This window comes from Nerophis ophidion, linkage group LG14, assembly GCF_033978795.1.
Source record: "Nerophis ophidion isolate RoL-2023_Sa linkage group LG14, RoL_Noph_v1.0, whole genome shotgun sequence".
In the NCBI taxonomy this organism is placed as follows: Eukaryota; Metazoa; Chordata; class Actinopteri; order Syngnathiformes; family Syngnathidae; genus Nerophis; species Nerophis ophidion.
In genome coordinates this window covers 53318151-53332204 of record NC_084624.1, presented here as the reverse complement: position 1 = coordinate 53332204, position 14054 = coordinate 53318151, and the positions used below count along the sequence as shown (strand labels likewise).

The 14054-nt window shown below is 39.7% G+C and overlaps 1 protein-coding gene across 4 annotated transcripts in view; it reads left to right on the top strand.

Annotated features, from left to right (window-relative positions):
• The window catches only part of pde1cb (phosphodiesterase 1C, calmodulin-dependent b), a 316561-nt gene that overhangs the window by 116616 nt on the left and 185891 nt on the right, over positions 1–14054 (top strand). For 3 of the 4 annotated variants that reach the window (XM_061921038.1, XM_061921039.1, XM_061921041.1), the window contains one exon: positions 5217–5243. The exons of the other annotated variant lie outside the window; for it this stretch is intronic. In XM_061921038.1, the coding sequence (XP_061777022.1) occupies positions 5217–5243 (27 nt within the window). The remainder of the gene's footprint in view (positions 1–5216; positions 5244–14054) is intronic. 4 annotated transcript variants of the gene reach the window in all.

Here is a 14054-nt window from a genome sequence, read left to right as displayed (position 1 = left end):
TAAGTTAATTATTATTTGCAAAAAAAAAAAAAGGTTTATGAGTTTGAACATCAAATATATTGTCTTTTTAGTGCATTCAACTGAATATGGGTTGAAAAGGATTTGCAAATCATTGTATTCTGTTTATATTTACATCTAACACAATGTCCCAACTCATATGGAAACAGGGTTTGTAGTTAAGAAGTAGCTTTTACTCTCCTTAGCACCTCATCTTTCAAAAGTTGAGCCAGAAAAAGTGAGGGACATAGTAGATTATCCATCCATCTTCTTCCGCTTATCCGAGGTCAGGTAATGGGGGCTGCAGCCCAAGCAGGGAAGCCCAGACTTCCCTCTCCCGAGGCATTCCCGGGCCAGCCGGGAGACATAGTCTTCCCAATGTGTCCTGGGTCTTCCCCTTGGCCTCCTACCGGTTGGACGTGCCCTAAACACCTCCTTAGGGAGGCGTTCGAGTGGCATCCTGACCAGATGCCCGAACCACCTCATCTGGCTCCTCTCCATGTGAAGGAGCAGCGGCTTTACTTTGAGTTCCTCCCGGATGGCAGAGCTTCTCACCCTATCTCTAAGGGAGAGACCCACCACCTGGCGGAAGAAACTCATTTGGGCCGCTTGTACCCGTGATCTTGTCCTTTCCGTCATAACCCAAAGCTCATGACCATAGGAGAGGATAGGAACGTAGATCCACCGTTAAATTGAGAGCTTTGCCTTCCGGCTCAGCTCCTTCTTCACCACCAAGGATCCGTACAGCGTCCGCATTACTGAAGACGCCGCACCGATCCGCCTGTCGATCTCACGATCCACTCTTCCTTCACTCGTGAACAAGACTCCTAGGTACTTGAACTCCTCCACTTGGGGCAGGGTCTCCTCCCCAACCCGGAGATGGCACGGTAAACGGAAAACCATTACATCTAATAGAGACCCAAATACTAGAGTCTGTGAACATTGCTCCAAAGTCAGGATTTTTTTGTTGATTTCATGTACATACAAAAGTAACGTGAACAAGACTCCTAGGTACTTGAACTCCTCCACTTGGTTTCAAATAATAGTAATATATGGAAAAACATAAACTGGCAACATGACGTGTGTAAGTCAGTCATCCGTAGGATTTCAACCCACGCCCTTATTATTATACGGCGTAATCCAATCATACGACACTGTTTTGTTGACACACAAGTCAGCTGAATGGGGGTAGTAGAGGTGCAGGAAAGGAGAGGAAGTAAGGAAGCTGGGGACGATCATAACTGCCACTTCCTGTTCATCTATTTAATCACAAGTCTTAAACAAGCCTGGTCGACATAAACCTGACAGGTGTTTCCATGCCATGTATTTCAGTCACTTGGTGGCGCTCACATGATTGATTTTATTTAAAAAAAATTTTTTTATCGAATACACTCTTAACCGTGTAGCCAAAGGCGGCGGTCCAGGCGGCACAAAGAACGATTGAGAAACAAATCAAGCTAAGTGCTGCGAATTTGGCCTGAGTGCAATTTCAATCCCCGCCTTCATGTTGTCAATCTAAAGTTGAATACCACTTGGGAGTAAGGGCCTTTGATGTGTGTGTGTGTGTGTGTGTGTGTGTGTGTGTGTGTGTGTGTGTGTGTGTGTGTGTGTGTGTGTGTGTGTGTGTGTGTGTGTGTGTGTGTGTGTTCTTGTATCTATACCCTTCTTGAGACATCAACAAGGAAAAGTATCTTCCATATGAGGACCGGTGAACAAGTTAGGACCGAAATCATGGTCCCAATACGGAAAACCAATGCATCGAATAGAGAGCCAAATACTAGAGTCTGTGAACATTGCTCCAAAGTCAGGATTTTTTGGTTGATTTCATGTGCATCCAAAAGTAAACAGTGACAGGTGCAAAGGCAGCAATAAAACAAGATAGCAGCTAAAGAAGGACTTCCATATTCATCCCGGAAAAAAAAACGTAAGGTGAACAAGTGATTTTACGACTTCCAATGCTAACAAAAGACAACCCGCGTCCCATATGTGAGCATAAGATGAACAAATACACTACACTACTAAGACTATGGTGGCCATAACAGTTAGTTTCTACAGCTGGGTTGCCCAAAGTGCGGCACAGGGGCCATCTGTGGTCCCTGACACCTTTGTCATCGGCCTTAAGCACATTAGAAAAAACAAAAAAATAGAAAATCTCATTTGCACCCCTGGTGGTGAAATCTATCAAAATGAGGGTGGTTCCAAAAAGGTGGGATTTTTAAAATTGACTGTGCGTCGGTTTTAAAAGTGCCCCCCCCTTTGGTCAACATATGAAATAACAAGTGTGTGTAAAAATTTGAAGTGCTCCCTTTCTGGCCAACATATGTAACAACAAGTGTGTGTAAGAAATTGAAATGCACCACCTTTGGCTAAAATTAATAAAACATAGAAATACAAATGTATATAGAGACATACTGCAATAACTTGGAAGTGAATAATGCAGATTAAAAATAAATTACAAACAAAAAAATAATTATAAAAATAAAAAAAGTACTAAAAGCTTACCTCTTTTATATTTGTATAGTATGTATATATTATTAATGTTGTAAATACAACTCTTTATATATCTAGAAAGGGTGGTCCTAAAGGGGTAGGCATTTTTGGGAGGTCTCAAGAAGATAAGAAATACAAGAATGTGTGTGTGTGTGTGTGTGTGTGTGTGTGTGTGTTTGTGTTCTTGTATCTATACCCTTCTTGAGACATCAACAAGGTAAAGTATCTTCCATATGAGGACCGGTGAACAAGTTAGGACCGAAATCATGGTCCCAATACGGAAAACCAATGCATCGAATAGAGAGCCATATACTAGAGTCTGTGAACATTGCTCCAAAGTCAGGATTTTTTGGTTGATTTCATGTGCATCCAAAAGTAAACAGTGACAGGTGCAAAGGCAGCAATAAAACAAGATAGCAGCTAAAGAAGGACTTCCCTATTCATCCCGGGAACAAAAAACGTAAGGCGAACAAGTGATTTTACGACTTTCAGTGCTAACAAAAGACAACCCGCGTCCCATATGTGAGCATAAGATGAACAAATACACTACACTACTAAGACTATGGTGGCCATAACAGTTAGTTTCTACAGCTGGGTTGCCCAAAGTGCGGCACAGGGGATCTGTGGTCCCTGACACCTTTGTCATTGGCCTTAAGCACATTAGAAAAAACAAAAAAATAGAAAATCTCATTTGCACCCCTGGTGGTGAAATCTATCAAAATGTGGGCGGTTCCGAAAAGGTGGGATTTTTAAAATTGACTGTGCGTCGGTTTTAAAAGTGCCCCCCTCCCCTCTGGTCAACATATGAAATAACAAGTGTGTGTAAACATTTGAAGTGCTCCCCTTCTGGCCAACATATGTAACAACAAGTGTGTGTAAGAAATTGAAATGCACCACCTTTGGCTAAAATTAATAAAACATAGAAATACAAATGTATATAGAGACATACTGTAATAACTTGGAAGTGAATAATGCATATTAAAAATCAATTACAAACAAAAAAAATAATAATAAAAATAGAAAATTGACTAAAAGCTTACCTTTTTATATTTGCATAGTATGTATATATTATTAATGTTGTAAATATAACTCTTTATATATCTAGAAAGGGTGGTCCTAAAGGGGTAGGCATTTTTCGGAGGTCTCAAGAAGATAAGATATACAAGAATGTGTGTTTGTGTGTGTGTGTGTGTGTGTGTGTGTGTGTGTGTGTGTGTGTGTGTGTGTGTGTGTGTGTGTGTGTGTTCTTGTATCTATACCCTTCTTGAGACATCAACAAGGAAAAGTATCTTCCATATGAGGACCGGTGAACAAGTTAGGACCGAAATCATGGTCCCAATACGGAAAACCAATGCATCGAATAGAGAGCCATATACTAGAGTCTGTGAACATTGCTCCAAAGTCAGGATTTTTTGGTTGATTTCATGTGCATCCAAAAGTAAACAGTGACAGGAGCAAAGGCAGCAATAAAACAAGATAGCAGCTAAAGAAGGACTTCCATATTCATCCCGGAAAAAACCCGTAAGACGAACAGGTGATTTTACGACTTTCAGTGCTAACAAAAGACAACCCGCGTCCCATATGTGAGCATAAGATGAACAAATACACTACACTACTAAGACTATGGTGGCCATAACAGTTAGTTTCTACAGCTGGGTTGCCCAAAGTGCGGCACAGGGGCCATCTGTGGTCCCTGACACCTTTGTCATCGGCCTTAAGCACATTAGAAAAAACAAAAAATAGAAATCTCATTTGCACCCCCGGTGGTGAAATCTATCAAAATGAGGGCGGTTCCAAAAAGGTGGGAATTTTAAAATTGACTGTGCGTCGGTTTTACAAGTGCTCCCCCCTCTGGTCAACATATGAAATAACAAGTGTGTGTAAAAATTTGAAGTGCTCCCTTTCTGGCCAACATATGTAACAACAAGTGTGTGTAAGGAATTGAAATGCACCACCTTTGGCTAAAATTAATAAAACATAGAAATACAAATGTATATAGAGACATACTGCAATAACTTGGAAGTGAATAATGCATATTAAAAATCAATTACAAACAAAAAAATTATAATACAAATAAAAAAATTACTAAAAGCTTACCTATTTCATATTTGCATAGTATGTATATATTATTAATGTTGTAAATACAACTCTTTATATATCTAGAAAGGGTGGTCCTACAGAGGTAGGCATTTTTCGGAGGTCTCAAGAAGATAAGAAATACAAGAATGTGTGTGTGTGTGTGTGTGTGTGTGTGTGTGTGTGTGTGTGTGTGTGTGTGTGTGTGTGTGTGTGTGTGTGTGTGTGTGTGTGTGTGAGAGAGAGTGTGTGAAATGAGCTTTTTAAGCAGCGGGCTGTGCAGGTGTGGGTGTGTTTCAGGCCGAATGTCAGAAAAAGTGATAGTAGGCGTGTGTTGCTTGCGTGGGCTCCCTCTACACAAGATATGCGTGTCGGACGTCAGAGTGGAGTGGTTGTGTGCACGTGTGCAATAGGATGCTCATGTTTTATGTTCTCACTATTTCTTCTTACATCATCTACTTAAGTAATTGTACAGTGGTTCACTCGACTGTTTACGTTATGGCTGATCCCCATTTATGTAATAGGAATACATTCATCACAATAAATCGCCTTTGTATTCGTGACTCTACTACCTTTCTGGGAAGAAGTACTTTGCATTTGTTACACTTTTATTTCCATCCACCCAAATATAACTCTGTGTTTATCTCTGCCAGGCGCAAGTACAAGAAGACGTCCCAGAGGTAAGGCCTGATGACATCACTTTGCCAGGGCCACTTTATTAGGGACACACTGAGGCTCAACACACACATATAGGACAACATTTTGTAAAGTTTGGAGAATTTTAATGTCAATGGTTCATGGTGTGATGAAAAAACAAAACACCAAGTACATGATAGATGGATCGATAGGGAAAATGGGAATTTTTTTTTGTTAAAACAAGGAGTAACACTATTCACACTGATAAAGATTACATTAAAAAAATACATTTTTTACATAAAAATATACTGACATTGAAAAAAAAATAAAAAATGCAGGGCTTCTCAATTATTTTCTATCATGACTCCCCAATGACTTTTGAAAATGTGATGTTTATTTATTTAGGGCGGTTTAGCTCGGTTGGTAGAGTGGCCGTCCCAGCGACTTGAGGGTTGCAGGTTCGATTCCCGCTTCTGCCAACCTAGTCACTGCCGTTGTGTCCTTGGGCAAGACACTTCACCCACCTGCTCCCACACTGCTTTAAATGTAACTTAGATATTGGGTTTCACTATGTAAAGCGCTTTGAGTCACTAGAGAAAAAGCGCTATATAAATATAATTCACTTCACATTTGTGTACAACACACTGTGTGAGTGACATTATTTATAAATGCTGATGACTCTTTTTAAATTCCTGTCACAATCATTTCCATCTCTCTGCTTCTGTTTTCTTTGTACAATTGTACTTACTACTTATACTGGGTTATACTAGCAGTAATCACTGCTCCTCTTGGATAATACTTACATAAATACATTTGTTTCTGTGTACGTACTCCTCCTACTGGGTAATAGTAGTAAATGAATATGTTTTCCTGTGTACTTACTACTCCTACTGGTTAATAAGAGTAAGTACACACATGTTACTCTGTACTTAGTACCTGTACTGAGTAAGTACACATATGTTACTCTGTACTTAGTACCTGTACTGAGTAAGTACACATATGTTCCTGTGTACTTACTTCTTCTAATGAGTGGTAGGTGTGAGTACACATGTGTAACTTTGCACTTACTACTTCTGTTACTGTGAACTTATCATGTCTACTGGGTAACAATACTAAGTACACATGTTCCTGTGTACCTAGTAACTCAACTGGGTAATAGTAGCCGGTACACGTGTGTTACTGTGTACTTAGTACCTCTACTGGGTAACACTAAGTACACATGCATTCATGTGTACTTAGTACCTCAACTGGGTAATAGTAGCAAGTACATATGTGTTAATTTGTACCTAGTATAACTTTTAGGGAATAGTAGTAAGTACGTACCTCTACTGGGTAATAGTAAGTTGTTGTGTGTTTACTCCCTTTACTGGGTAATAGTGGTAAGTAGGGATGTCCCGATCCGATATTGATATCGGAAATCGGTCCGATATTAGCCAAAAAAGTGAATATCGGATTTTATCGGACTGAATCTAAAAACTCCGATATAAGCGCTCCGATATAAGCTGTCCATTTGCCGCTGCAGCACTTCTATAATAGGTGGCTGGTTTGATCACACTCCAACACAGTAGGTGGCGGCAATGCCCCTTAATTAACGTTGGTGGCGGCCGCGGAAGAAGATCGTCTCTGATCCAGCATGCACAGCCCACGTGATCACAACAACGACAACGCGTGTGCTCAGCAAAGTGTAGTGGTGTCGGCTGTGTGGAAGTATTTTAACTCGCAGCATGCCGAAATGCTTATCTTCTTAACAAAAAACCTCCACATTATGCTCGGACTGCAGAAAGTGGAGAAGGAGGAGGAGGAGTAGTAAGGGTAGTCAGCACTGACTGATTATTATTTGTTTTATGCTCTTGTTATTAGAGTGATATGTTTATTGTGTTTACACTATTCTTCAGTGAAGACTAAGAGTAATTACTACATTGTTTTGGGCATAGTCAGTCAGTGAAACTGGAGCTGTGAACTCTTAATTTAGAGCAGTTGGACAGTGGACAATATTGTGTTGTTTTTGTGGTTTTTGTCCCTGCCCACAGTTGTTTCCAACATATGCTGACAGTAAAAAAAGAACTGAAGTGAACTTGAATTGTTTGCACTTTAAAACGTTTTTTTTTTTTTTTTATTGGATTTATTTAGGTTATTTTTCAGGGTATTCTAATTTATTTTTAATTTATTCTTTCCAATTGTATAATTATGTTGGTATTAGTGGTTATTTTGCACTTTAAATATAACATTTTGTTTTTATTGGATTTGTTGAGGTAATACTCTTATGTTGAAGGTTAAAATTTATGTAACCAATTGGTTGATAATAAATGGGTCAGTTTTTCCTATACCTACTCTTGCTGACTATTGTTTTCTGTTTTAACACTACAACATCAGTAACAGTAACATCACTTTATCAAGCCTTTTCTAACATTCTACAAAACAAAGTAAGGAATAAATATATGTATGGTTCGTGCCTATATCGTATCGTATTGATATCGGTATCGGCAAATACTGAAGGCTACAATATCGGTATCGTATCGGAAGTGAAAAAGTTGTATCGGGACATCCCTAATGGTAAGTGCACTTTTTTTTCTGTTTACTTACGAAATCCACTAAGTCATAATATTGTAAGAAGTGCCATTGTTGCTGTTTGTATAATTGCTAATGTCTTATTTTTTGACATATTTGTTATAACTCGCATTATAGTGTTGGCAGCTGAAGATCTTCAACTTTAGTATTCTTCATGGCCTTTTTTTCTCATATTACTACTATTTTGTAGCGGTGTAACGTACACAAAACGTTCGGTTCGGTACGTACCTCGGTTTAGAGGTCACGGTTCGGTTAATTTTCGGTACAGTAAGAAAACAACAAAATATAATTCATTTGGCTATTTATTTACCAAATTGGCAAAATCTTCCACCAAAAATATTTTTCTTCGTGGAATATTTGATGTGAAGTAATGGGAACTTTGGATAAGTCAATAATTCATGATAACATTGATTTTGATTCTATATTATGTTTTGAGCAATGACAGTTTGAAAGAAAAAAAACAGCTTTCTTTTATTAGTTAACATTGTAACTTTTTCTAAATTACATTTAGCCGTTAGGTTTTTTATCTCACTTTTGTTTATGTTTTTGTTTATTTTAATAGTAATTTTTGAATGTGGCGTGGGCCTTTAAAACTTTGGCTGTGGGCCACAAACGGCTTCCGGACACACTTTTGACACCCCTGCCATAGATAATAAAAAATAAAAAATCTGATAAATCTATGGGTCACAAGCCGAGCCTGGCGACGCATACGCGTTTATCATAACTCTCTCGCTCTCTCTGTCTCTGCCCCTCCCTCACCAATGCTGCTGCGTGCACATTTTTTTTTTTTTAACCCCTTCTTAACCTTGAATGTACATTGAAAATACACGCAACCCTAACTTAAAATGTCGGACATTTGAGGCATTTAAGAAACTCCACCCGGACAGCCCCACAAAAGAGGACATATTCGGTGAAAAGAGGAGGTATGGTCAGTCTATCGTAGCCTGGTCGCTGCTAGCATGCCGTGTGTTGTGCCTCGGTGTGCATTGTTTACACAACGTGCGGTACGCTACTTAATATGTCCGTGTGGAAACTCGTTCGGTACACCTCCGAACCGAACCGAAACCCCCGTACCGAAACGGTTCAATACAAATACACGTACCGTTACACTCCTACTATTTTTCTTTTAAGATTGCAACTAAAATTGTGTTTTGTTAAACAAAATGTTGACTTTTTTCTTCTGATTGAATGATTTTGTAGTAGTATTTGTTTAGGTTTCAATGTGGTTTAATATGTTGTAATTGTAGTTTGTAAATACAACAGTAACTGCAGTTTTGAATGAAAGTGTAAGAGTTTTATGACTAATTGACAATCTTTACATTGTATGGCCTTTGATTGTTTTTCCCTCCAAGAGTTAGCTCCTGTCATTTATTACCTGAGTTAAAAGCATCTGGTTATGCTTGTTATTCATGCATAAATGCTCCATCTTTCTTTGTTGTCTTGATTCCCTCGCCCTCCCTGATACATTATGAAGTGGCATATTTATCTGTCAGCACAGACAAGCCCCGCCAAGCATGACACGTACGTCACGTGCACGACACCACTGCGCAACTTTCATTTATTTGGCTGTGTTGGCAAGGCCCGAGGGAAATCAAGGCCTCTATTAACTTGCATTTAGTGACAGGCACAAAAAGCAAGGATGAATTATTGAAGAAGGGGCAAATGGGTATTTAAGTGTCATTTATTAAGTCTGTCTCTTTATTGATCTGAAACATGCCATCGGAAGCCATTACTCTTTTCAGCCTCTGCTGTGATTGTTTCTGCAGAGCAAAGCCGCTAAATGCTTTGATTAATTAGGCAGCCGGGGGGACTTTTAAATCTCTGGTGGCTCCATTGTTAGATTACCAAAATGTTCCCTTTTTCTCTACTTAAAGGGGAACATTATCACAATTTCAGAAGGGTTAAAACCAATAAAAATCAGTTCCCAGTGGCTTATTTTATTTTTCGAAGTCTTTTTCAAAATTTTACATCTCCTGGAATATCCCGAAAAAAAGCTTTAAAGTGCTTCATTTTCGATATTTGCTTAAGCCACTGTCCATTTCCCTGTGACGTCACATAGCGATTCCAATTCAAACAATGGCGAATAGCACAGCAAGATATAGCGACATTAGCTCGGATTCAGACTCGGATTTCAGCGGTTTAAGCGATTCAACAGATTATGCATGTATGGAAACAGATGGTTAGAATATAGAGGCAGATAGCGAAAACGAAATTGAAGAAGAAACTGAAGCTATTGAGCAAAAAGCTATTGACGCTATTCGGCCGTGTCTGCGTTAGCATCGCCGGTAAAATGTGCAGACCAACCGATCAGGACTTTCGCATTGACACTGGATCAATTTAAATCCATGGATTGGTAAGCGTTTGTTTGGCATTAAATGCGGGTGGAAGGAAACGCTGGATGTAAATATAGTTTAAAATGTACATACAGCAAGCCTAAATAGCATGTTAGCATCGATTAGCTGGCAGTCATGCCGCGACCAAATATGTCTGATTAACACATAAGTCAATAACAACAACACTCACCTTTGTGATTTCGTTGACTTTATCGTTGGGAATGCATCTGCTTTGAGTGTCGCAGGATATCCAGACATTCTTGCCATCTCTGTCGTAGCATCGCCGGTAAAAACCAAACGAGGGACTTTCGCATCTCTTGACACTGGAGCAACTTAAATCCGTCGATTAGTAAGTGTTTGTTTGGCATTAAATGTGGATGGAAGGAAAGGCTGGATGTAAATATAGCTACAAATGAGGCATAATGCACACAGCTAGCCTAAATAGCATGTTAGCATCGATTAGCATGCCGTGCTAATCGATGCACATTCGACGTAAATCAACTTGAATCCGTCCATGATCATGTTGTTACACACTCCGACAACACACCGACATGGCATGATGTCTCCAATGTACCGGAAACTGTTGAAAAAACGGAAAATAACAGAGCTGATTTGACTTGATGTGGTAGGGAAAATGTCGTTGATGACCGATGTGACGTCACGTTCTGACGTCGTCGTTCAGAGAGTGATAAACAGAACGGCGTTTAATTCCCCAAAGTTCACCCATTTATAGTTCGTAAATCGGTTAAAAAAATATATGGTCTTTTTTCTGCAACAACAAGGTATATCAATCAATCAATCAATGTTTATTTATATAGACCTAAATCACAAATGTCTCAAAGGACTGTACAAACCACTATATATTGATATATATATTGACGCTTACAAAGGTCTGGTGATAATGTTCCCCTTTAAGCAAACATGTTATTATTTCCAAGCCTATAATACTATGCTCCTCTCTGGACTGTATATGTGCCAAATGTGCAGCACACGCATAAGAAACTATGCACATTTTCAGCCAAAGAATGAAAAATAAACCATGACTTTGTCTCTTAAGTACATCTGTGGCCTCCGGGCCTTTGAATGACTTGAATATTTAAAAAGAAGTGAAAATGAAGTTTCATTTGAAGAATGGCTCTGTCATTACCGGACGGCCGCACTTTATTACAAATGCTAGCAAAAAGAAGCGAACACGCGAACCAAATCTTGAGTTATTGTTAGCGTGCTTTATTATTGCGGCAATTTTAAATTGCTTTGTAGAGCAGTGGTTCTCAACCTTTTTTCAGTGATGTACCTCCGGTGAACATTTTTTTAATTCAAGTATCCCCTAATCAGAGCAAAGCATTTTTGGTTGAAAAAAAGAGATAAAGAAGTAAAATACAGCACTATGTCATCAGTTTGTGATTTATTAAATTGTATAACAGTGCATAATATTGCTCATTTGTAGTGGTCTTTCTTGAACTATTTGCAAAAAAAGATACAAAAAAAAACAAAAACTTGTTGAAAAATAAACAAATCATTCAATTAAATATTTCTACACATAGAAGTAATCATCAACTTAAAGTGCCCTCTTTGGGGATTGTAATAGAGATCCATCTGGATTCATCAACTTCATTCTAAACATTTCTTCACAAAAATAGAAATCTTTAACATCAATATTTATGGAACATGTCCACACAAAATCTAGCTGTCAACACTGAATATTGTATTGTTGCATTTCTTTTCTTGCGGCGTCTTCAGTAATGCGGACGTTGTACCGATCCGTTGTGGTGAAGAAGGAGCTGAGCCGGAAGGCAAAGCTCTCAATTTACCGGTCGATCTACGTTCCCATCCTCACCTATGGTCATGAGCTTTGGGTCATGACCGAAAGGATAAGATCACGGGTACAAGCGGCCCAAATGAGTTTCCTCCGCTGGGTGGTGAGTCTCTCCCTTAGAGATAGGGTGAGAAGCTCTGCCATCCGGGAGGAACTCAAAGTAAAGCCGCTGCTCCTCCACATGGAGAGGAGCCAGATGAGGTGGTTCGGGCATCTGGTCAGGATGCCACCCGAACGCCACCCTAGGGAGGTGTTTAGGGCACGTCCAACCGGTAGGAGGCCACGGGGAAGACCCAGGACACGTTGGGAAGACTATGTCTCCCGGCTGGCCTGGGAACGCCTCATGATCCCCCGGGAAGAGCTAGACGAAGTGGCTGGGGAGAGGGAAGTCTGGGTTTCCCTGCTTAGGCTGTTGCCCCCGCGACCCGACCTCGGATAAGCGGAGGATGATGGATGGATGGCATTTCTTTTCAAAGTTTATGAACTTACATTCATATTTTGTTGAAGTATTATTTAATAAATATATTTATAAAGGATTTTTGAATTGTTGCTATTTTTAGAATATTTTTTAAAGATCTCAGGTACCCCTTGGCATACCTTCATGTACCCCCATTTGAGAACCACTGTTGTAGACGATAAAAACAGTAACATTAGTAGTTCCATGTGTTTTAAAAAGAACATGCAAAAACACAACCATTCCCACTTTTAAAAAATAAGTATAAATATTATCATTAATTTTATTTTATTTTATCAGCATTTCAAAACATGATTTTCTAAATGTTCTGAAGCTACAGTAATCCATCCATCCATTTTCTACCGCTTGTCCCTTTCGGGTTCGCGGGTGGTCGCTGGAGCCTATCTCAGCTGCATTCGGGCGGAAGGCGGTGTACACCCTGGACAAGTCGCCACCTCATCGCAGGGCAGCTACAGTAATATATTATTGTCTCAATGATGCTGATCAGCCTCCGCTTGGGATGGTTTCCTGCTGGCTCCGCTCTGCTGTGTTGGATCCGCTTTGGACTGGACTCTCGCGACTGTGTTGGATCCATTATGGATTGATCTTTCACAGTATCATGTTCTCATATGTTCTCATAGTCATCAGTATCATCAGTATCACAGTATCATGTTCTCATAGTCATCATTGTCACCGACGTCCCACTGGGTGTGAGTTTTCCTTGCCCTTATGTGGGCCTACCGAGGATGTCGTAGTGGTTTGTGCAGCCCTTTGAGACACTAGTGATTTAGGGCTATATAAGTAAACATTGATTGATTGATTGATGTAAGGCAGTGACTCTCATACTGAGAGGCTCCCTCTAGTGCTGGGGTGACAAAGTCATTTTAGCTCAGGGGCCACATGGAGGAAAATGTGTGCAGATGCGGGCCGGACTGTTAGAACTTCAGATTGTTTTCTTTGTCTTACTTTGGCCAAAAATAGAACAAACACATTCTGAAAATATTAAGATAAAAATATAGAAAAATATAACGGCAGCTGTAAAGTTTCGATCAATGAAGGAAAGAAGAAAGTGAATGAATGTTTATAACTGAATATATTTACCCTATTTTTTCGGACTATAAATCGCAGTTTTTTTCATAGTTTGGCCAGAGGTGTGACTTATACTCAGGAGCGACTTATGTGTGAAATTATTAACACATTACCGTAAAATGTCAAATAATATTATTTAGCTCATTCATGTAAGAGACTAGACGTATAAGATTTCATGGGATTTAGGGATTAAGAATGACAGATTGTTTGGTAAAGGTATAGCATGTTCTATATGTTCTAGTTATTTGAATGACTCTTACCATAATATCAATCAATCAATCAATGTTTACTTATATAGCCCTAAATCACTTGTGACTCAAAGGGCTGCACAAACCACAACACAAACCACTACGACATCCTCGGTAGGCCCACATAAGGGCAAGGAAAACTCACACCCAGTGGGATTTCGGTGACCATGATGACTATGAGAACCTTGGAGAGGAGGAAAGCAATGGATGCTGAGCGGGTCTAACATGATACTGGGAAAGTTCAATCCATAGTGGATCCAACACAGCCGCGAGAGTCCAGTCCACAGCGGAGCCAGCAGGAAACCATCTCAAGCGGAGGCGGATCAGCAGCGCAGAGATTTCCCAAG